The following is a 25,924-nucleotide window of genomic DNA, read 5'->3' on the forward strand; positions in this document are numbered from 1 at the left end:
CAGGGATATTGGTCTGTTATCTTTTTCTTGTAGTTTACTTGTCTGGCTTTGGTATCAGAGAAATGCTGGCCTCATTAAATGAATTTGGAAATATTCCCTCTCCTTCAATATTTTGGAAGAGTTTAAGAAGGATTCATATTAGTTTCTCTTTAAATGTTTGGTAGAATTCAGCAGTCAAACCATCAGGTCCTCGGCTTTTCTTTGATGGGAAACTTTTTATTTCTAATTTAATCTCCTTACTCATTATTCATCTATTCAGATGTTCTGCTTCTTCATGATTCAGTCTTGGTAGGTTATATGTAGCAAGGAATTTATTTATTTCTTCTAGGTTATCTAATTTGTTGGCATATAATTGTTTATAATGGTAGTCTTTTATGATCCTATTTCTGTGGTGTCGGTTATAATGTCTCATCTTTCTTTTCTGACTTTATCTGAGTCTTCTCTCTCTCTCTTCTTAGTCTAGCTATAGATTTATCCATTTTGTTTCTCTTTTTAAAAACAGAAAACCTCTTCATTTCATTGGTCTTTCCTATTGTTTTTCTAGTCCCTATTTATTTTTGCTCTGATATTATTTTCTTCTTTCTGCTAACTCCATGCTTAGTTTGTTCTTCTTTTCCTAGTTCCTTGAAGTGTAACACTAGGTTGTGTATTTCAGAACTGTTTTTCCTTTTTTTTCAGCCCCAGCTCAAAAGATCTTCTTTTTTGATGTAGGTGTTTATTGATATGAACTTCCCTCTTAGAACTGCTTTTGCTGCATCTGATAAGTTTTGATATGTTGTATTTCCATTTTTGTTTGTCTCAAGATATTTTTAAATTTGTTTTAATTTCTTTACTGACCCATTGGCTGTTCAGGAGTGTATTGTTTAATTTCCATGTGCTTGTAAATGTGTCACTATTTTTCTGTTATATTTTCCTAATTACCTACTATCAAGTCACAAAAGCAATGACTATGACATAGTTTAGGTTTTGTTAGGACAGCATCTTACTTCTGCATATCAATTTCTGTAGTTTTCAGATTTTAATGCATAACACCCTCAGACTATCAATGGCTTACAATAGCAAACATGTATTTTCTTGTTCATGAATCTGAAGGTCAGCAGTGGCTCTACTGAACTAATCAGAAATCAGCCAAACTTAGCTCCTAATTGTGGGTTGGGTTCAGGTTTATTCCACCTTTCTTTCTTCACCTAGACCAGCAGCCAGCTTCACCTCTTGTGATTGCTCATGGCCAATCACAAGAGTTCAAGAGGGCAAGCCAAACCATGCAAATCTATTTAAAGCCTCTGATTAACATTCTACTGACCAAATTAAGACATATGTCCAAATTCAACATCAATGGGGTGGGGAAGGATAATTATATAATAGTGAACATTTAGGAACAATCCAGGGGTATCTTTTCCCAGGCCAGGAATACTAAAAGTGCAGTGGCCCTGACAAAGGAGCATGTCTGTCATTTTCTAGGAAGACCAAGGAAGCTAATGTGGCTAGAGAAGAATGAATAAGGAGAACAATGGTAAAACATGAAATCAGATAGGCTTTGAAGGTTGCAGGAGCAGGTCATGTAAAGCCTGGTAGGCTTAGGACTTCAGTTTTTGCTCTGAGTTTGGAGATCTTTGATCAGAGGAATGACATGATCTGCCTGAAGTGGTTAGTAGGGTCACCTTGGCTGTTGTGTTAAGAGTACAATGATGACCCATAAGGGAGACCAATTAGGGGGCTCTTATAATAACCCAGGCAAGATAAAAGTGGTGGCTGCACCAAGGTGATACTAGTAGAGGGAATGAGAAGTGATTAGATTTTAGATATATTTTCAAGATAGTGTTAAGAAAATTTGCTGATGACATGTTTATAAGATTGAAAAATAGAAAGGAAAGAAGGTGGTCTCCAGAATTTGGGACCTGAGCATCTGGAGATTAGAGTTTCCATTCCATGAGGACAATGGTAAAATAGTTAACTTAATTTTGTTCTCTAGCTACTAAACCATATTTTGAAGATGTATTAGGACTCTCTCCATTGCAAGAGGCAAAAAGTCCTTCCAAAATGGCTTAGTCAAAAGGGAAATTTGTTGGATTACTAAATAAAAAGTCTAGGGACAAGGCTGGCTTTTGTCATGGCTTAAATGAGGGGCTCAAATGATGTCATTAAGATCCTGGAGGGTTTTTTCTCCTGCTTTCATCTCATTTCTGCCTTTTCTTGGTTGGTTCCATTCTCAGACAGACTTTCTTCTCTTGGTGTTAAAATCACTATAGAAATCCAGCCTCACATCCTTACTATACTAAGTCTGGTTGAGACATCCTCCTATACAGTAGTTCCCTCAAAAATGCAGATATTGACATTTTTAACAAAGAGGTGAAAGATCTGTTCAGTGAAAACTGTAAAATGTTGATGAAATTGAAGACACAAACAAATGGAAAGTATTTCGTGTTCATGAATCAGAAGAATTAATATTGTCAAAATGTCTATACTACCCAAAGCTCTCTACAAATTCAACGCAATACCTATTTCAATGACATTTTTCACAGAAGTAGAACAAACAGTACTAAAATTTGTATAGAACCACAAAAGAGCCTGAATAGCTAAAGCAAACTTGAGCAAGAACAACAAAGCTGGAGGTATCACACTTCCTGATTTTAAAATATCTTACAAAGCTACAATAACCAAAAGTATATGATACTGGCATATGAACAGACACACAGCACAATGGAGCAAAATAGAAAGCCCAGAAGTAAGACCATGCATATACAGTCAACTGATCTTTGACAAGGGTGCTAAGAATACACAATGAAGAAAGGATAGTCTCTTGAAAAAATGGTGTTGGTGGCCGACTGTGGTGGCTCACTCCTGTAATCCCAACACTTTCAGAGGCCAAGGCAGGAGAATCACTTGAGCTTAGGAGTTCGAGACCAGCCTGAGCAACATAGTGAGACCCCACCTCTACAAAAAATAAGAAAATTATCCAGGCATGGTGGCTCACGCCTATAGTCCCAGCTTCTCAGGAGGCTGAGGTGGGAGGATCAATGAGCCCGGGAGGTCAAGGCTGTAGTAAGTCATGATTGGGCCACTGCACTCGAGCCTGAGCAACAGAATGAGATGCTGTATCAAAGAAAAAAAAATGGTGTTGGAAAACTGGATATATACATAAAACAGAATGAAATTGGACCTTTATACTACACACAAAAAGTCAACTGAAGATGGGCTAAACACTTAAAAGTAAGACCCAAAACCATAAAACTCCTAGAAGAAACATAGGGGAAAGCACCATGACATTGATCTTGACAATAATTTCATGGCTATAACACCAAAAGCATAGACAACAAAAACAAACTTAAACAAGTGGGACTATAACAAACTAAAAAGCTTCTGTACAACAAAGAAAATATTTAATAGCAGGAAAAGGCAACCTATGGAATAGAAGAAAACACTTGCAAATCTTATATCTGAATAGGTGGTAATCTCCAAAATTTTTAAGGAACTCCTACAACTTAATAGCAAAAGAACCCACTAAGCTGATTTTAAAATGGGCTAAGTACTTGAATAGACATTTCTCCAAGGAAAACATATAAATGGCCAACAATTATATGAAAGGTTGTTCAACATCACTAATCATCAGAGAAATTCAAATCAAAACCACAATGAGATATCATCTCACACCTGCTTGGTCAAAAAATTAAAAATAGTGTTTGCAAGGATGTGGAGAAAATGAAGCCTTTATACATTGTCAGTGAGAATGTAAATTGGTACAGCCATTATGGAAAACAATATGGAGTTTCCTCAAAAAAAATTTAAAAGTGAATTACCATATGATACAGTAATCACCCTTCTGGTATTCATCCAAAAGAATGGAAATCCAGATGCTAAAGAGATATTAGCATTCCCATGTTTATTGCAGTACTATTCACAATAGCCAAGATGCAGAAACAAATGTCTATCAATGGATGAATGGATAAAAAAGATGAGGGGGGATTTTAGAGCCAAGATGGCCGAATAGGAACAGCTCCAGTCTACAGCTCCCAGCGTGAGCAACGCAGAAGACGGGTGATTTCTGCATTTCCAACTGAGGTACCGGGTTCATCTCACTGGGGAGTGTCGGACAGTGGGTGCAGGACAGTGGGTGCAGCACACCGAGTGTGAGCCAAAGCAGGGCGAGGCATCACCTCACCCAGGAAGTGCAAGGGGTCAGGGAATTCCCTTTCCTAGTCAAAGAAAGGGGTGACAGATGGCACATGGAAAATCGGGTCACTCCCACCCTAATACTGCACTCTTCCAATGGTCTTAGCAAACGGCACACCAGGAGATTATATCCTGCACCTGGCTCGGAGGGTCCTATGCCCACAGAGCCTTGCTCATTGCTAGCACAGCAGTCTGAGATCAAACTGCAAGGTGCCAGCGAGGCTGGAGGAGGGGCACCCGCCATTGCCAAGGCTTGAGTAGGTGAACAAAGCAGCCGGGAAGCTCAAACTGGGTTGAGCCCACCGAAGCTCAAGGAGGCCTGCCTACCCCTGAAGATTCCACCTCTGGGGGCAGGGCATAGCCAAACAAAAGGCAGCAGAAACCTCTGCAGACTTAAATGTCCCTGCCTAACAGCTTTGAAGAGAGTAGTGGTTCTCCCAGCATGCAACTGGAGACCTGAGAATGGACAGACTGCCTCCTCAAGTGGGTCCCTGACCCCCGAGTAGCCTAACTGGGAGGCATCCCCCAGTAGGGGCACACTGACATCTCACACGGCCAGGTACTCCTCTGAGACAAAACTTCCAGAGGAATGATCAGGCAGCAACATTTGCTGTTCACCAATATCTGCTGTTCTGCAGCCTCCGCTGCTGATACCCAGGCAAACAAGGTCTGGAGTGGACCTCCAGCAAACTCCAACAGACCTGCAGCCGAGGGTCCTGACTGTAAGAAGGAAAACTAACAAACAAAAGGACATCCACACCAAAAACCCATCTGTTCGTCACCATCATCAAAGACCAAAGGTAGATAAAACCACAAAGATGGGGAAAAAACAGAGAAGAAAAACTAGAAACTCTAAAAAGCAGAGCGCCTCTCCTCCTCCAAAGGAACGCAGCTCCTCACCAGCAACGGAACAAAACTGGACGGAGAATGACTTTGACAAGTTGAGAGAAGAAGGCTTCAGACAATCAAACTACTCCGAGCTAACGGAGGAAGTTCAAACCCATGGCAAAGAAGTTAAAAACCTTGAAAAAAAATTAGGCGAATGGCTAACTAGAATAACCAATGCAGAGAAGTCCTTAAAGGACCTGATGGAGCTGAAAACCATGGCATGAGAACTACGTGATGAATGCACAAGCCTCAGTAGCCGATTCGATCAACTGGAAGAAATGGTATCAGTGATGGAAGATCAAATGAATGAAATGAAGTGAGAAGAGAAGTTTAGAGACAAAAGAATAAAAAGAAACCAACAAAGCCTCCAAGAAATATGGGACTATATGAAAAGACCAAATCTACGTCTGATTGGTATACCTGAAAGTGATGGGGAGAATGGAACCAAGCTGGAAAACACTATGCAGGATATTATCCAGGAGAACTTCCCCAATCTAGCAAGGCAGGCCAACATTCACATTCAGGAAATACAGAGAACGCCACAAAGATACTCCTCGAGAAGAGCAACTCCAAGACACATAATTGTCAGATTCACCAAAGTTGAAGGAAAAAATGTTAAGGGCATCCAGAGAGAAAGGTCGGGTTACCCACAAAGAGAAGCCCATCAGACTAACAGCAGATCTCTCGGCAGAAACTCTGCAAGCCAGGAGAGTGGGGGCCAATATTCAACATCCTTAAAGAAAAGAATTTTCAACCCAGAATTTCATATCCAGCTGAACTAAGTTTCATAAGTGAAGGAGAAATAAAATACTTTACAGACAAGCAAATGCTGAGAGATTTTTTCACCACCAGGCCTGCCCTAAAAGAACTCCTGAAGGAAGCACTAAACATGGAAAGGAACAACCAGTACCAGCCACTGCAAAATCATGCCAAATTGTAAAGACCATCGAGGCTAGGAAGAAACTGCATCAACTAACGAGCAAAATAACCAGCTAACAACATAATGACAAGATCAAATTCACACATAACAATATTAACCTTAAATGTAAATGGGCTAAATGCTCCAATTAAAAGACACCGACTGGCAAATTGGATAAAGGGTCAAGACCCATCAGTGTGCTGTATTCAGGAAACCCATCTCATGTGGAGACACACATAGGCTCAAAATAGAGGGATGGAGGAAGATCTACCAAGCAAATGAAAACAAAAAAAGGCGGAGGTTGCAATCCTCGTCTCTGATAAAACAGACTTTAAACCAACAAAGATCAAAAGCAACAAAGAAGGCCATTACATAATGGTAAAGGGATCAATTCAACAAGGAAAGCTAACTATCCTAAATATATATGCACCCAATACAGGAGCACCCAGATTCATAAAGCAAGTCCTGAGTGACCTACAAAGAGACTTAAACTCCCACACAATAATAATGGGAGACTTTAACACCCCACTGTCAACATTACACAGATCAACGAGACAGAAAGTTAACAAGGATATCCAGGAACTGAACTCAGCTCTGCACCAAGCGGACGTAATAGACATCTACAGAACTCTCCACCCCAAATCAACAGAACATACATTTTTTTCAGCACCACACCATACCTATTCCAAAACTGACCACATAGTTGGAAGTAAAGCACTCCTCAGCAAATGTAAAAGAACAGAAATTATAACAAACTGTCTCTCAGACCACAGTGCAATCAAACTAGAACTCAGGATTAAGAATCTCACTCAAAACCGCTCAACTACATGGAAACTGAACAACCTGCTCCTGAATGACTACTGGGTACATAATGAAATGAAGGCAGAAATAAAGATGTTCCTTGAAACCAACGAGAACAAAGACACAACATACCAGAATCTCTGGGACACATTCAAAGCAGTGTGTAGAGGGAAATTTATAGCACTAAATGCCCACAAGAGAAAGCAGGAAAGATCCAAAATTGACACCCTAACATCACAATTAAAAGAACTAGAAAAGCAAGAGCAAACACATTCAAAAGCTAGCAGAAGGCAAGAAATAACTAAGATCAGAGCAGAACTGAAGTAAATAGAGACACAAAAAACCCTTCAAAAAATCAATGAATCCAGGAGCTGGTTTTTTAAAAAGATCAACAAAATTGATAGACCGCTAGCAAGACTAATAAGAAAAGAGAGAAGAATCAAATAGACACAATAAAAAATGATAAAGGGGATATCACCACTGATACCACAGAAATACAAACTACCATCAGAGAATACTATAAACACCTCTACGCAAATAAACTAGAAAATCTAGAAGAAATGGATAAATTCCTGGACACATACACCCTCCCAAGACTAAACCAGGAAGAAGTTGAATCTCTAAATAGACCAATAACAGGAGCTGAAATTGAGGCAATAATTAATAGCTTACCAACCAAAAAAAGTCCAGGACCAGATGGATTCACAGCCAAATTCTACCAGAGGTACAAGGAGGAGCTGGTACCATTACTTCTGAAACTATTCCAATCAATAGAAAGAGGGAATCCTCCCTAACTCATTTTATGAGGCCAGCATCATCCTGATACCAAAGCCTGGCAGAGACACAACAAAAAAAGAGAATTTTAGACCAATATCCTTGATGAACATTGATGCAAAAATCCTCAATAAAATACTGGCAAACCGAATCCAGCAGCACATCAAAAAGCTTATCCACCATGATCAAGTGGGCTTCATCCCTGGGATGCAAGGCTGGTTCAACATATGCAAATCAATAAACGTAATCCAGCATATAAACAGAACCAAAGACAAAAACCACATGGTTATCTCAATAGATGCAGAAAAGGCCTTTGATAAAATTTGACAACCCTTCATGCTAAAAACTCTCAATAAATTAGGTATTGATGGGACGTATCTCAAAATAATCAGAGCTATCTATGACAAACCCACAGCCAATATCATACTGAATGGGCAAAAACTGGAAGTATTCCCTTTGAAAACGGGCACAAGACAGGGATGCCCTCTCTCACCACTCCTATTCAACATAGTGTTGGAAGTTCTGGCCAGGGCTATCAGGCAGGAGAAGGAAATAAAGGGTATTCAATTAGGAAAAGAGGAAGTCAAATTGGCCCTGTTTGCAGATGACATGATTGTATATCTACAAAACCCCATCGTCTCAGACCAAAATATCCTTAAGCTGATAGGCAACTTCAGCAAAGTCTCAGGATACAAAATCAACGTGCAAAATTCACAAGCATTCTTTTACAGCGATAGCAGACAAACAGAGAGCCAAATCATGAGTGAACTCCCATTCACAATTGCTTCAAAGAGAATAAAATACCTAGGAATCCAACTTACCAGGGACGTGAAGGACCTCTTCAAGGAGAACTACAAACCACTGCTCAATGAAATAAAAGAGGATACAAACAAATGGAAGAACATTCCATGCTCATGGGTAGGAAGAATCAATACCGTGAAAATGGCCATACTGCCCAAGGTAATTTGTAGATTCAATGCCATCTCCATCAAGTTACCAATGACTTTCTTCACAGAATTGGAAAAAACTAAAGTTCATATGGAACCAAAAAAGAGCCCGCGTCGCTAAGTCAATCCTAAGCAAAAAGAACAAAGCTGGAGGCATCACGCTACCTGACTTCAAACTATACTACAAGGCTACAGTAACCAAAACAGCATGGTACTGTTACCAAAACAGAGATATAGACCAATGGAGCAGAACAGAGCCCTCAGAAATAATGCCGCATATCTACAACTATCTGATCTTTGACAAACCTGACAAAAACAAGAAGTGGGGAAAGGATTCCCTATTTTTAAATGGTGCTGAGAAAACTGGCTAGCCATATGTAGAAAGCTGAAACTGGATCCCTTCCTTACACCTTATACAAAAATTAATTCAAGATGGATTAAAGACTTAAATGTTAGACCTAAAACCATAAAAACCCTAGAAGAAAACCTAAGCAATACCATTCAGGACATAGGCATGGGCAAAAACTTCATGTCTAAAACACCAAAAGCAATGGCAACAAAAGCCAAAATTGACAAATGGGATCTAATTAAACTAAAGAGCTTCTGCACAGCAAAAGAAACTACCATCAGAGTGAACAGGCAACCTACAGAATGGGAGAAAATTTTTGCAATCTGTTCATCTGACAAAGGGCTAATATCCAAAATCTACAATGAACTCAAACAAATTTACAAGAAAAAAACAACCCCATCAAAATGTGGGTGAAGGATATGAACAGACACTTCTCAAAAGAAGACATTTATGCAGCCAAAAGACACATGAAAAAATGCTCATCATCACTGGCCATCAGGGAAATGCAAATCAAAACCGCAGTGAGATATCATCTCACACCAGTTAGAATGGCGATCATTAAAAAGTCAGGAAACAACAGGTGCTAGAGAGGATGTGGAGAAATAGGAACACTTTTACACTGTTGGTGGGACTGTAAACTAGTTCAACCATTGTGGAATTCCTCAGGGATCTAGGAATTCCTAGATTCCTAGATCCCTGTGGTGATTCCTCAGGGATCTAGAACTAGAAATACCATTTGACCCAGCCATCCCATTACTGGGTATATACCCAAAGGATTATAAAACATGCTGCTATAAAGACACATGCACACGTATGTTTATTGCGGCACTATTCACAATAGCAAAGTCTTGGAACCAACCCAAATGTCCAACAATGATAGACTGGATTAAGAAAATGTGGCACATATACACCATGGAGTACCATGCAGCCATAAAAAATGATGAGTTCATGTCCTTTGTAGGGACATGGATGAAGCTGGAAACCATCATTCTGAGCAAAGTATCGCAAGGCCAAAAAACCAAACACTGCATGTTCTCACTCCTAGGTGGGAATTGAACAATGAGAACACTTGGACACAGGAAGGGGAACATCACACACTGGGGCCTGTTGTAGAGTTGGGGGAGGGGGGAGGGATAGCATTAGGAGATATACCTAATGTTAAATGACAAGTTAATGGGTACAGCACACCAACATGGCACATGTATACATATGTAACAAACCTGCACATTGTGCACATGTACCCTAAAACTTAAAGTATAATAAAAAATAAAAAATAAATAAAAATTAAAAAATTCAAAAAATTCAAAAAAAAAAAAGATGAGGGGTGTGTGTATGTGTATGTGTGTGTACATACTGGAATATCATTTAGCCTTTGAACCTGGAGGACATTATGATCCGTAAAATAAGCCAAACACAGAAAGACAAATACTACATGATCGCACTTTTATGTGAAATCTAAAAAAGTTGACCTAATAGAGAATAGAAGGGTCATTACCAGGGGTTGGGGAGATGTTAGTCAACGGTATAAACTTGCAGTTGTAGCCGGGCATGGTGGCTCATGCCTGTAATCCCAGCACTATGGGAGGCCAATGCAGGTGGATCACGAGGTCAGAAGTTCAAGACCAGCCTGGCCAACATAGTGAAACCCCGTCTCTACTAAAAATACAAAAAAAAATTAGCCAGGTGTGGTGGTGGGTGCCTGTAATCCCAGCTACGTGGGAGGCTGAGGCAAGGAAAATCACTTGAACCTGGGAAGTGGAAGGAGGTTGCAGTGAGCTGAGACTACGCCACTGCACTCCAGCCCACGCGACAGTGCAAGACTCCGTCTCAAAATAAATAAATAAATAAACCTTGCAGTTGTAAGAGTGTAGCAGGAAGAGCCGCAGACAAAACCTCTCAGACACCGAGTTAAAGAAGGAAGGGGTTTATTCAGCTGGGAGCATTGGCAAGACTCCTGTCTCAAGAGCCGAGCTCCCCAGGTGAGCAATTCCTGTCCCTTTTAAGGGCTCACAAGTCTAAGGGGGTCTGCATGAGAGGGTCGTGATGATTGAACAAGCAGGGGGTACATGACTGGGGGCTACATACACTGGTAATTAGAAAGAAACTGAACAGGACAGGGATCTTCACAGTGCCTTTTTTATGCAAATAACCGATTAGGTCAGGGGTCGATTTTTAACTACCAGGCCCAGGGTGTGGCGCCAGGCTGTTTGCTTGTGGTTTTCATTTCTACCTTTTAGTTTTTACTTCTTCTTTCTTTGGAGGCAGAAATTGGGCATAAGACAATATGAGGGGTGGTCTCCTCCCTTAAGATGAATACATTTTGAAGACCTAACGTACAATGTGGTGACTATAGTTAATAATATTGTATTGTATACTTGAAATTTGCTAAGAGAATGGGTCTTAAGTATTCTCATCACGAAAAGCAAAATAAGTGGTAACTATGTGAGGTGATACATGTGTTAATTAGCTTGATTGTGGTAATAATTTCAAAATGTATACTTAAAACATCATGTACACCTTAAATATATACAATTTTTATTTGTCAATTTAGACCTCAATAAAGCTAGAGGGAAAAAAGCAAAGATGATTCTTATCAGGCTGGTTTAGACATGTGTCAACCCATAAATCACTCACTGTGACTAACAGGATAGACTGTGCTGATTGGCATCAGCCTGGGTTATTTGACAAACCCTCATAGGATTCACTCAGACTTCAAGAACTGAGAGTGGGTAGGATTAAATTCTCTAACAAAATTAAAGACAGTTGCCAGAAGAAGAGGGAATGGGTTCTGGGGACATGAACAACAAATTTGGACAAAGTCCAAATTCAAAAAAATTTTAAGCAATCACATAGCACAAGTGTTTTACCTCCTCCCATATTCTCTCCTGTGCCATCACATTCTCCCTTTCCCTCCATTTGCCAATCTTTCCCTCTCTCCTCTCTCCACCCTCAATACTTTAAAGGATTATACTCAAATATTCTAGTGGGTTTGTTAAAATACCATGCAAGTCTTTATTTCACAAACACCTTCTCTTTCCAAGTGATGTATATCAGGACACTCATGGATAAATATTCATACCCATGCCCACAATTCAGGCAGTTATACATACACACACACCCTCTGGAGTAAAAAATAACAGTAAAAAGAACAAGTTTGTATTCTGTGTGGTCATTTGCAAAAACTAAATGAATCCCTACAATGGTCAGATATTGATTATGTGCCATATTTTGAGTATAGGCATCTTTATCAAGATATTTTTCTAGCATTATAAAAATGTTAACTTTTAAAGAATAAACAGATGAAACAATACCAATTAAATTCTAACTTTTAAAAATTAAACTTTTAATTTTGATTAACGTGCTCTTGTAAGAAATAATTCAGAGAGATGCCAGGGACCCTGTCTTCTGTTTCCCCTAATGGTAACATCTTGCAAAACTATAGTGCCATGTTACAATAAGGCTATTTATATTCATGCAGTCGAAATGCTGACCATTTCCATGACCATAAGGATCCCTCATATTGCCCTCTTAAAGCCATACCCACTCCCTCCTGTCCTTACCTTGCAGTTATCCCCCGGCAACCACAAATCTGTTCCGCATTTCTGTAAATGTATCATTCACAAATGTTTTTTCACATCCCTGTGAAATCACACAATATGTAACGTGCTGGGATTGGCTTTTATCAGTTGGCACACTTCTTGGAATACTTATCCCCCACCCCCAAGTTGATGCATACATCCATAGTTTCTTCCTTTTTATTTCTGTGCAGTATTCCGTGATATGGATTTACCACAGCCTATTTAACCATTCACCTGTTGAAGAACATGTGGGTTGTTTTCAGTTTGGGGCCATTATGAACACATTAGTGTACAGGTTTATGTGAAATGAGTCTTCATTTCCCTGAGATAAAAACCCAGGAGTTCAATTGGTAGGTGGTATGGTAGTTATGTTACATACATGTTTAATTCTTTAATTGACTGCCAAACTGTTTTCCAAAATGGATGTACAATTTTCCATTCCCAAGAACAGTTTATGAGCAATCCATTTTCTGTGCATCGTCACCAAAATTTGGTATTGTCACTATTTTCTATTTTAGCCATTCTGACAAGTGTGTTATCTCATTGTGGTTTTAATTTGCATTTCCATAACAGTTAAACGATGTTGAATATCTTTTCACATGCTTATTTGCCTGGCCCCTGCTTAGCCTTCACTGACACTACCTTGAAAAAGGGGTTGGGGCACTCCCACTGGGCTTGTGTTGGCATGGGTGGGTGTGGGAGTCACAGTCATTTCTGTGGTGTTAGGCTGGAGTAGAACAGTTAACTATCTAAAAGGTTTTGGTCTCTTTAGGCTGTCCCTCTCCTGGCCCTTGGGCTAGAAGGAACAGGCGTATGTAGGGATTTTTTAAAATTGCATTCATTGGCATTTCTGGGTTGCCAGCCTCTCCAGGTTTAAAGCGAGAATATATGAAGCAAAAAGAAAACCCAGTGAACTCATCATCATGCCACTCTTCTGGCCTTGAACTCCCTAGCTAGTCTGCCTTCTCCTTTCCATCTTTTAGAGCTTCTTATGTAATACTCAGAATTTTTGGTTGTACTTAGTGGGAGGAATAAAGTACTTCTCATCTTTTTAGAAGTGGGAATCTGAAAACAATTTCATGTCTGCATATGTACTCTTTGATATGTTGACTAAATATTGATTTTAAGTATGATTCTTTTACTAGAAAAAACATTTGAAAACAAAGAAGGAAAGGAATTCTACCATAGCAAGCCACCAAAATGCCAGAGAAGGACAAGAGGTAAATCTTCATTAATCCAGTTATTAAAGTTTTTTTAAATGAATGAAAGAGAATGGCAAGTTATTTTCTCTTATACTTCTTATACCCGAATTTTCCCCCAGGAGAAGTTAAAATTTTGTTCATATTATTTACTGTTTATAAAAACACAAAAGATCCTTGACAGATGAGAGGTGTGCCTTATTAAGATGCCATATTTAAATTTCATTTATACTTTTACCTTACTCTAAAAAGTATTTGAGGAAGCTTACAAAGATGCATCCAGGGTAGCAAGAATAAAGAAATTAAAACTAAGAAAAATTAACTGGGAATATAAGGGTATAAAAATAAAAACAGTGGTACTGAAAGATCAGCTTCTACCATGACAACAGGAAGAGCTCTGCAAACCCATTCACCAGCAAAACTAGTGAAATTATCCACAACAACAACAACAAACAACAACAGATATTTAAAGTCTCTGAAATGGTCTTAAGGTTATACGGCAAATGAAACAAAAATCTATTCAAGAAAATCTACTAAAATTCATTAAAAACTGTGAGAGCCTGTGGTATTTCAATCAAGACTGCCTCTTCCCCTACCCCCACCCGACTCTGCAGCTCAGTAAGACAGAAACTCCACACTAGTGTAGACAAGAAATTAGGGCTCCCTCTCCCCAGAGCTACCAAAGGGCTATCCCAGGAGGGGCAGGATATCAGTATGTCTTATTCTTCCCCCTGCTGCCTGTTGCTAAGTCAGGTGAGTGCGGACAAGAGATGGGGGCTCCCTTCCTCTCTCAGTCCCCGTTCATGAGACAGAGGCGCTACTTCAGGTGCTCCACCACCGAGCATTCTTGGGCTCTGATTGCCCTTATCTTGGTTTGTAAAATGATGGTTCCACACTGGGAGAGGCAAATGGAGGAGACCTAAGTCTACTGCCTCCCCTCCGCCTACAGTTCAGCTCCTAAAGCAGGGTATCACTTGGAGGGAAGAGTGCCATTTCCGCCATCCCCAGCTCATAAGCCATAGCTTATAAATTTTGCCCTGATGAAAAACTAGGTCATAAAACAGATAGCTCCTAATCTCTTCCAGAAAAAGAGAAGTTAAGCTTAAGGACAGTCTCAAAACCAGTACAATTATGGCTTTAAAAAAAAAATTCTGGAGGACAAATATATTACTGGTGGAAGTTATCTTACCAGCAGCAAATCTGTACAGGTCTGCAGCAACATCAATTCTTGCCTTCCACTCCTGCCCTAAAACTTGCCTCAGTCTCTTTTTCTGCCTTATGCCTCTGAGTCAAATCTTAAAATGTTCATATACCAGTTAAACTCTGCCATTTTGTTTCTTAATGCGCATGCTTGAGCTCACTCCTGAGATCTCATCAGGAAGCGGCTGATCACCAGTCTCAGGTGTTTCCTATCTGTAGAAAGACTGCCTTTCCCTGCTGCTGGCTGCAACCAATTATTATTTTAGAGAGGCAGTTAACAACCACCTGACCATCACCTGATGCCTGACATTCCTGGTGGGGTTTTGGTGGAGCCCTCTCCTGCCCACTGATGCCTGATTAGCTACCTACTGCAACAACACTGGTAGATTCATTGGAGCTACAGGCTAAACTGAATACTGACTAGTTTGCCAGAGAGAACTGGAGACAGAGATAGCTAGGAGGAGCCTTACTGGAGTCAGAAAAAATAAAATTTTTTCTGACTCCAGTAAGGCTCCTCCTAGCTGTCTCTTAAACACTGACCTCTGCAACTATCCTTTTGAAGAAGTTTGACTGGATTAGTCTGAAGAGCAGAGCTGAATGTGGTCAGGGAAAGAGACAAAGAGAGCCCTGCCTTAGCTCTGTCATCCCAAGTGAATGTGGATATACCTCAGTCTGTACCTCTGAGGACCAACATCAGAGGCTTAGTACTGCAGGGAGCAGAGATGGCTATAAAGGAGTAATGCTCCTTTTCCTCTGCTCTCTCTTCTAGAATTACATTATTTCAGGAATGTAATATGAATAGGAATTAAAATTTTTTTATGGTAAACAAATCCTCTAATTGATACCCCTGTGTTAAGTCATTTGCAGGACCCAATAACCAAAATAGGTTTTTGTTAGGGGATTTTTTTTTAATGTGTATATTGCAAGACACATATTTATTTAGTTCTCATAAATATATCCACAGAGTGGTTTTCCTCACGTATCCAAGCTACATTTAATGTAAAATATTATAAATCCCTTTATATTAAATGCTCGTGTATTTGCATCTTTCTTGATTGGAGGTTTTAAAATTGTATGAAATCATAATATTTAATGTTAGATACTTCCAAATGGAAAACAATCTTCATTTGGTCAAATGCTTTGAGAAAGTTGCATACATTCTAAGTGTGCCCATAAGCTAATAGGAGATTGTGGTCACTTACCTTGAAATTCCTACTCGTCTTTCACAAAAAGAGTGAACAATCTCACTTTCACTCAGGTAAATGGCTGAGGGCAACTTAAATTCATGCTCTTGAACTGACTATTTCTTACTTTGTTTGCTTATAAGACATCAATACATCCCTAAAATAATTGGTAAATTATTTTAAAAATATTTCAGTTAACTTTGTTTCCCACCAAGACACTCTCACTTGTTGATTCTGAAGAATTTCAACACAAACAATTATATATTACTGTGGTCAGAAATTACAGGTGCCTGCCACCACCCCCCACTAATTTTTTTTTTTTTTTTTTTCCACCATGTTGGCCAGGCTTGTCTCGAACTCCTGACCTCAAGTGATCTGCCCGCCTCGGCCTCCCTAAGTACTGGGATTACAGATGTGCACCATGCCCGGCCTCATCTTTTTCTACATAAGCACAGTTTTGCAATCTGTTTATATATCTTACATAATTTTATATCTTTTTACCCATTTCACACTTTTATCTTCCCATGTTTGTTCTTCTAATTTAAATAAGTGAGATTATAAGAATACCATTTTTTGTCTCTTTCTCATTATAAATAAATTCTATGTGATGTGGAAAATTTTTAAGCCCCCTTTACTGCCAAAATATAGTATCAATATTTTCTTCTATTCATTGATGCAGGAGAAAAGTAGTGTAGTGAAAAATATTAGAAGATTCTGATTTATAAGATAATTTTGGTCATTCTAAACCTGTAAGGATGAAATGAGAAATATTTGTTAAAAATGCACAATACCATAAATCATATAGGAAATATACCCCATTTCATGTTGATAAAATAGCATTGTTTTCTTTGATTCTACATTCCATTAGGTTTATGATAGAGGACATTTGCTGCAAAGACACAAACAATCAAATTCTGATGTGAAAGGTAATATTCTGCTTCTACCTTCTCATAAACAATTAATTAATTTACTCAACTAAGAATTTTTGGTGCCACAACTTTGAGGTTGCCACTGTGCTTGATGCTAGGGATATTAAATGTATATGATACCATTTCTTCCCTGCAGTACCTCATCCTTTAATCAGGAAAGAAACAACAACAATCCAAGTGCAGTGTCATAGACACAATGCCAGTAGTCTGTTCAGGGTTCCCAGGGAGCACAGAGAAAGGAGCGGTCAATTACGTTGGAGAAGAGAGAGGTCCACATATTTGAGGGCTATCCCCAAGGTTTTGAAAGGTTTGCCCCTAAAGGGAAAGGCATTTATGTTTGAAAAACCATCTTTTTCCTCTCATTTCGTAATTTAATAGAAGATGAGCCCAGGAGAGAAATTAATTCATAGACTGTTCATTGGCTTCTACTGCAACCTGCTAAGTCTGATGTGAATCTTTAACTGACTCTCTAGCATCTCTGTTTTTTTTTTTTTCTTAATTCTGTCATTTTATCTTTAGTTGAGGTCCTTTGGTGGGGGGAATCATATAATTTAAGCAAAATTTTAATTTTATCTAAAATACCTAATTTTTTATGTGTGTGTATATATATATTAATTTATTGTACATTTTTATATACCTATTTCCCAAAAGGATTTGAGGTAACCTAATTACACACACACACACACACACACACACACACACACACTCATATATCCATGTAGTTTATGATGTAGCAAAAGAATTAAAAATATAAATGGAGATAAGAACCTAAGAACCATGCCTAGGAAAGGGAAGAATACTATTATAATTAAAAGAGTCAATTCACTTAAACTTTATTTTTTCTGATAATGGTCAGCTAGGCATATTCAGCGGCTTTTTATAAGTAACTTTTATGTATTCTTTTAACATTTTAATGTCAAAAATTAAAAATAAAGATAAGCAAAAGTAAACATTATATTTTAGAATATTTATTTTAAATGTGTTCCTATATTTATCCACATACACACCATGTTAATGAATCACATAATCATCGCATTATTTTGCAACCTACTTTTTAATTTTAAATTACAGTATATTATAAACCTCTTTATATGTAAATAAATGGTGGCAAAGTATTCCATTCTACTAATTAAGCCACCCCTAGTGTTAAACTTACATTTTGTTTCCAAATTTTTTCCTATTGTAAACAACAATGAAAACTTTATAACTCTCTATTTGTGTGTTTTCTTAATTATTTCTTTATAACAAATTCCTAGAAAAGGAATTGCTGGCCCAAAAGGTATGAACATTTTTAAATGCAACAAAAATTTGTAACATTTGAAGACTGCTTATTTTAATTTCATTGAACTAAACTACTGTCTACAAGTTATTTACTAGCATTTTCCACTTTGAAAAAAGATGAAAAATATGAAATGTAAATGGGCGAGTTATTTTCATGCTACTATGATCTTTATCATCTTCTCTAGATACAAGGCCAAATGAACCAGATGGTTATATGGTTGATTATTTCAGAAGACAGTTACCTAATCAAGGTTTGGGTGAGTAAAATAGGAACACAGACAGTAATAAGTGGTCCCCTATGATCTGAATGTTATTTTTCTCTCTAGCTCTAGAAATACACAGGGGAAACAGTAGAAATTTACTGTATGTCAATTTGCTTTTAATTTCACCCAGTCAAAACAAAACAAAAGAATATTCATCTCATTGTCTAATCTTTTCATTCCCATCTCACCAAATCTTAGAGCAGAGAGAAACCTTGAGAATGTTCTAGTTTCACCTTCTGCCCATGACAGGCCCCAGGCTCATCCAACCTCTGGTTGATTACACTTGGTGACAAGTACTTTGCTAAATTGCAATATAATTCATTCCATTGCTAAAGAGCTATAGCATTGAAAAAGTTTATTTTCAACAAACTTTAACGGTAAAAAGTTTAAAATATGTGTCCTTGTAAATTTCATCCACTTCTTTTAATCTGTCCTCTCTAATAACACAAAATAGTGAAGAAACCTTAAAGGTAAATAATTCCAACTGACTCATTTTCCCCAATTCTCCTTGAAATAATGCAATTGTAATACCTTCTCTATTTTTTAAAAAGCTGTCATTTATTTCCCTGAAATTTTCCGTTTCTTTCAACCATCCATAAAGCACCGTGATTCAAGTCCCTTTACCATTTTATTTTACTCTTTTTTTATTGCTATTCAAGCTTAAATGAAACTGAACATAGTATTGCAGATGTTGTCTAATGAGTGCAAAATATATCTTTATTTTTATTTGCTCCTTTATAGATACTAGTTTTCCATTAATGCAGTTTAAGATTATATTTCTTCTTTTGAAAATTACTCTAAAATCTTGACATAATGGATTTCACATATTCAAACCTTTAACGTTTTATTTTCATAGTGCTACTGCTAAGTTGTATCTCCTCCATTCTCTACTTCTTCACTTATTATTTGGTTCATTGTGCTTGACCTTAAATTTATTCCTGTTAAATTTAAATTTAACCTTCTTAGATTCAGCCTTTCATGAACTATTATGTCATATTGTTATACTATATATATATGCATGTGTGAATACATATATGTATGTGTATATATACATATACATAGATACATGTATTTGACCTCTTGTCAAAGCTTCAGACCCTGTATGTAACTATCTGCTATACATCTCCACACAGATGTCCCACATATCCAAATTCAAATTCGTCTAATTCCACACAAAATGCTCTTCCTCACATATTCTCAATAACATTGATGGCAGTACTATCTCCATAACCACTCCAGCTACAAATCTGATCGGTATCCTTTTTTCTCACTTTCACTTCTGTCCCTCATATCCATCCAGTCAGCCACTGAATCCATATGATTTTACCTCAGAATCTCTTTTTCTCTATCTTAACTACCATCATTACCATCATTCTTTTCAGATTCTTATCATCATCCACTTACCAGGAGTTCTGTAGTTTTCTAGTCAGTCTCCCTGCCACCAATATTGTCATTCTAATTACACCCTTCATACTACCATCAAAGTGATTTACCAGAAACACAAATCTGACTATACAACCTCAGCACCTAAAGCCTTTTAGTGATTCCCAGTCATCTAACAGGGGTTGGTCTGACACTGCCCTAAGACTGGCACTGCCTTTTCTTTAGGCTTTCTCTTTCTCATTTTAATTTCTTTTTACATTTAATTTTAAAATAATTTCGAGAATAGTAAAAAAACTTTCTCTCTCTCTCTATTAATCAATCTATCTTTTTTCCCATTATCCATTCTCTAAGAAAAAGAACATTCTCTTACATTAAAATCAGGAAATTCAACTTGATACAACACTATTTTGTATCATATATAATTCAGTTTTGCCAAATATCCCAATAGTGTTCTTTAGAGCAAACTTACTATCTAATTCAAGGTGTAATATGGGATCATGAATTGCACTGAATTATCATATTTCTTTATTCTCTTAATTTGGAACATTGGCTCAGCCTTTCTTTGTCATTCACAACACTGTCATTTTTAAAGATTATTGGCAAGTTGTCTTATAGAATATCTGGTTTTAAAATTTTAGTGAACAAAAGAATTACCAAAAGAGTTTATGTAAATCTCAGCTTCTGACCGAGTAGGTCTTTGATGTCACCCCTTAATTTGTATTGTTTATATGGGATTTCAGATAATTCTGGCATTGATGACCTGCAGACCACACTTTGCAAGTTACCACTATGGGGGCCACAATGAAAATCGGTTGGAGGCCAAGCAGTTGGGGCCTAGCCCATCCAAACCTTTTTCATCTTGAATAGCTTTCTTATGTAATTTTCTTTCAATAATGGTCTATTACTCAAAATTTTTTCCTTTTACTATTATTTTTAATTGACATAATAATTGTACCAAACCTGTTTCATCCTGAATAGTTTTCTTATGCAATGTTTCTTTCAATAATGGTCTATAACTTGAAATTTTTTCCTTTTATTATTATTTTTAGTTGATGTAATAATTGTACATATGGGGTACAGTGTGATATTTTGATACATGTATACAATGTATAATGATCAAATTGAGGTAATTAGCATCACCTCAAACAGTTATCATTTCTTTGTGTTTGGTACATTCAAAATCTGCTCTCCTAGCTATTTGAAAATACACAATAAATTGTTAATTATACTCACCCTATAGTTCTATGGAACACTAGTCCCTATTCCTCCTATGTAGCTGTAATTAGTATCTGTTAAGCAACCTTCGACTATCCTTTCCACCCCTCTATCCTTCTCTGCTTCTATTAACCACTATTCTATACTCTCTACTTCTATGAGATCAACATTTTAAGTTTCTACATATGAATGAGAACATGCAGTATTCATCTTCCTGTGGCTGGCTTATTTCACTTAACATAATGTCCTCCAAGCTCATCAATGTTGCCACAAATGACAGAATTTTGTTCTTTTTCATGGTTAAATACTATTCCATTGTTTCTACGTACCATATTTTCTTTATCATTTCATCTGTTGATGGACACTTAGGTTGATTCCATATCTTGGCTGTTGTGAATAGTGCTGCAATGACCATGAGAGTGCAGATATCTCTTTGACATACTGATTTCCTTCTTTTTGGATATATACCCAGTAGTGGGATTGCTGTATCATATGGTAGTTCTGTTTTTAGTTTTCTGGGTAACCTCCATATTATTCTCTATAATGACTGCACAAATTTGCATTCCCACTAAAAGTGTGCAGGGATTCCTTTTTCTCTACATCCTCTCCAATACTTGTTATCTTTTATCTTTTTGATAATAGCTATTCTAACAGATATGAGACCATATCTCCTTGTGGTTTTAATTTCCATTTCTCTGATGATTAGTGCTGTTGAGCATTGTTCCATATACATGTTGGCCATTTGTATGTCTTCTTTTCAGAGATGTCTATTCAGCTCATTTGACCATTTTTAAAGTAGGTTATTTTTGTTTGTTTATTTTTGCTATTGAGGTAAGTCCCTTATATATTCTGGATATTAATCCCTTGTCAGATAGTTTGCAAATGTTTTCTCCCATTCTGCAGGTTATCTCGTCACTCTGTTGATTGTTTCCTTTGCCGTGCAAATATTTTCAGTCTGATAGAATTCCATTTGCCTATATTTGCTTTAGTTGCCTGGGCTTTTGAGGTCTTCTCCATAAAATCTTTCATCAGACCAATGTCCTGAAGGATTTCCCTTATGATTTCTTCTGGTAGTTTCATAGTTTGGGGTCTTACATTTAAGTTCTTAGTCCATTTTGAATTGACCTTTTTTATGGTGAGAGATAGGAGTCCAGTTTCATTTTTCTGTGTATTGATATCTAGCTTTCCTGGCACAGTTTATTGAAGAGATTATCATTCCCCTATGGATGTTCTTGGCACCTTTGTCAAATATCAGTTGTCTGTAAATAAGTAGATTTATTTTGGGGTTCTCTGTTCTGTCTCATTGGTCTACATATCTGTTTTCATGTTTTTAACCATTCTGGTTTGATTACTATTGCCTTCATTTTGAAGTCTAGTAGTGTGATGCCTCCAGCTTTATTCCTTTTGCTCAGGATTTGCTTTTGCTATTTGGGGTCTTCTGTGGTTCTGCACAAATTTTAGGATTGTTTTTTCCATTTCTGTGAAGAATGTTATTGGTATTTTGATAGGGAGTGCATTGAATCAACAGATAACTTTGGATCGTATGGACATTTTCACAATATTAAGTCTTCCAATCCATGAACATGAGATGTCTATTTGTATCCGCCTCAATTTTTTTCATCAGTGTTTTATAGTTTTCCTTGTAGAGACATTTCACCTCTTTGGCTAAATTTATTCCTACATATTATTTTTTGTAGCTATTGTAAATGGGATTGTTTTTCTTGATTTCTTGTTTTGATGGTTTGTTCTTGGGGTATAGAAATACCACTGATCTTTGTATGTTGGTTTTGTATCCAACTTTCCTAAATTTATCAGTTCTAGGAGTATTTGATAGAGCCTTTAGGGTTTTCTGTATATAAGATCATGTCATCTGCAAACAGGGACAATTTGACTTGCTTCTTTCCAATTTGGATGCCGTTTATTTCTTTCTCTTGCCTATTTGCTTTGGCCAGAACTTTCATTACTATGTTGAACAAAAGTAAGCATCATTATCTTGTCCCACATCTTAGGGGAAAAGCTTGCAACTTTTCCTCACTCAGCATGATATTGGGTGTGAGTTTGTCTTGTATGGCCTTTATTGTGTTGAGGTACATTCCTTCCATACCTTATTTGGTGAGAGTTTTTGTCACAAAAAGATGTTGAATTTTATCAAATGCTTTTTCTGCATATATTCAGATGATCAATATATGCAGGGTTTTTGTCCTCCATCCTGTTGATGTGATGTATCATATTTATTAATGTGTGTATATTGATTCATCCTTGCATCCCTCGGATGAATCCCACTTGATCATGGTGAATAATTTTTTTCAATGTGCTGCTGGGTTTAGGAGATGTGGTTTGTTGGTATTTTTTTGAGGACTTTTACATCTTTATCAAGAACATAGGCCAATAGGTTTCTTTTGTTGTTGTTGTTGTGTCCTTGTCTGGTTGATACCAGGGTAATATTAGTCACACAGAATAAGTTTGGAAGAATTTCCTCATATTCAATTTTCTAAAAAAGTTTGAGAAGAACTGGTATTTGTTCTTCTTTAAATGTTTGGTAGAATTCTACAGTGATGTAATCAAGTCCTGGGGTTTTCTTCAATGGAAGACTTTTTATTACAGATTCAATCATTACTCATAATTGATCTGTTTGGGTTTTCTATTTCTTCTTTGCTTAATCTTAGTAGATTGTACGTGTCTAGAAATTTATTCATTTCTGCTAAGTTTTCTAATTTGTTGGAGTACAGTTGTTTGTGATAGTCTCCAGTGATCCTTGTATTTCCATGGTATCAGTTGTAACGTCTTCTTCATTCTGATTTTATTTGGGTCTTTTCTTTTTTTCTCTTGGTTATTCTAGCTAATGGTTTGTTGATTTTATCTTTCAAAAAAAAATCAACTTTTCATTTCATTGATCTTTTATAATTTTTAATCTCAATTTCATATATTCTGCTCTGATCTTTATTATTTCTTTCCTTCTACTAATTTTTGGTTTGGTTTGTTCTTGCTTTTCTAGTTCCTTGTGGTACATAATTAGGTTGTTTATTTGAAATCATTCTACTTTTTGGATATAGGCATTTATTGCTATGAACTTTCCTCTTAGGGCTGCTTTTGCTATATCCCATAGGTTTTGGTATGTTGTGTTTCTATTTACATTGGTTTCAAAACATTTTTTAATTTCCTTTTTACTGTCTTCAGCAGTTATTCAGAAGTATGTTGTCTAATTTCCATGTAACTATACAATTTTGAAAGTTCTTCTTGTTATTGACTTCTAGTTTCATCCCTTTGTGGTCAGAAAAGATACTTGATATTATTTCAGTTCTTTTAAATTTCTTGAAAATTATTTTGTTCCCTAACATAAGTCTTAGAGGATGTTCCATGTGCTGATGGAAGGAATGTGTATTCTGCACCTGTTGGATGAAATGTTCTGTAAATGTTTATTAGGTTCATTTGTTCTAAAGTGCAGTTTAAGTTCAATGTTTCTTTTTTATTTTCTGACTAGATGATCTGTCCAGTGATGACAGTGATGTGTTAAAGTTGTCTTTGATATTATTATATCAAATTCTATCTCTCCCTTTAGATCTAATAATATCTGCTTTATGTTTCTGGGTGCTCCAGTGTGGGGTGCATATGTATTCACAATCATTATATCTTCTTATTGAGTTGATCCTTTATCCTTATAACCTTCTTTGTCTCTTGTTTACAGTTTTTGACTTAAAGTCTGTTTTATCTGATATAAGTATAGATACTTCTGCTCACTTTTGGTTTCTGTTTGTGTAGAATATTTTTTCCATCCCTTCAGTTCAGCCTAAATGTGTCTTTATGGTGAAGTAAGTTTCCTGTAGGCAGCATATAGTTGGTTTTTAAAATCCATTCAGACAGTCTATATCTTTTAAGTGGAGAATTTAATTCACTTACATTTAAGGTTTTTATTAATAGGTGAGGACATACTCCTATATTTTGTTGTTTCTGGTTTTTTGTACGTCCATTCATCCTTTCCTTCTCTCTTATTGTTTATCATTGTCATTTAATGGTTTTCTTTTTTTTTTTTTTACTCTATCTGTATATTTGTTCAATTAACTAAAATTCTAGAAAATGTTTAATGAATAATTTACCATCCTTACAAAATACTGTGGACTTCCACTTCCAGCCAAGATGGCAAAACAGGGATTGGGTTACCCTCCCATTTGAAACAACAAAGACAACAACAGCAAAAAATCCAGATGAAATACATAAAAAAAGTTTTCATGATACTGAATGAAGGACAGTGATCCAGAGAGACAAAAACAAATATGGCGAGCCCTATGGTTGCTTCCAAGTTGAAGATGGAAGAGAGTTTCTAAGCCATGATGCAGGGAGGGGCAATGGATTTTCTGAATTGAGGAAATATTGCTGAGAGTTCAGGGAGTCCAAGGTGCCCACATTTTGCAGGATAGAGTATCAAAGAGAAGAATGCTGCACAGAGAGATAACTACAGAGATCTGTGTAGGGATCCCCTCAAGTATTCAATGAGTACTGATAACAAATGCACTAGAAGAAACTACCTGAGCGGAGAACCACCTAAGAGAATTAGAGGTAATAGTACTCATGCAGGACATGGAACAGTGCCTGTTCTCACCAGCCAGAATGGAAAGCCTCATGATTCACGGAGCACAGAGTAGAGTATGCAGAGGGTGTTGACTCAGTGATGAAGAATATTTAACTCTGGACTGAGCATTGGTCCAGTCCCACTTAACACATCTTAAAAGCAAGATCCAGAAAGGATCAAACTGTTTCTAAGTAACTTAGCTGCATCCAAGGACAAAACTCAAGAATATTTACTGATCTAAATATGATACTTAGTAGAAAAGACTGATTATAATTGT

At 37.1% G+C, this 25,924-nt stretch overlaps 1 protein-coding gene across 12 annotated transcripts in view; it reads left to right on the forward strand.

Moving 5' to 3' along the window:
• Positions 1-25,924, forward strand: part of AGBL3 (AGBL carboxypeptidase 3) — a 169,970-nt gene that overhangs the window by 89,157 nt on the left and 54,889 nt on the right. For 10 of the 12 annotated variants that reach the window (XM_054559842.2, XM_009243248.4, XM_054559845.2 and 7 more), the window contains 3 exons: positions 13,572-13,646; positions 16,878-16,935; positions 18,405-18,476. In XM_054559842.2, coding sequence (XP_054415817.1) covers positions 13,572-13,646; positions 16,878-16,935; positions 18,405-18,476 — 205 coding nt within the window. Of the gene's footprint in view, positions 1-13,571; positions 13,647-16,354; positions 16,618-16,877; positions 16,936-18,404; positions 18,477-25,924 lie in introns of those variants that run through there. The other 2 variants (XM_054559844.2, XM_054559849.2) reach the window with 1 other exon arrangement.

This window comes from Pongo abelii, chromosome 6 (assembly GCF_028885655.2).
Source record: "Pongo abelii isolate AG06213 chromosome 6, NHGRI_mPonAbe1-v2.0_pri, whole genome shotgun sequence".
Lineage (NCBI taxonomy): Eukaryota > Metazoa > Chordata > Mammalia > Primates > Hominidae > Pongo > Pongo abelii.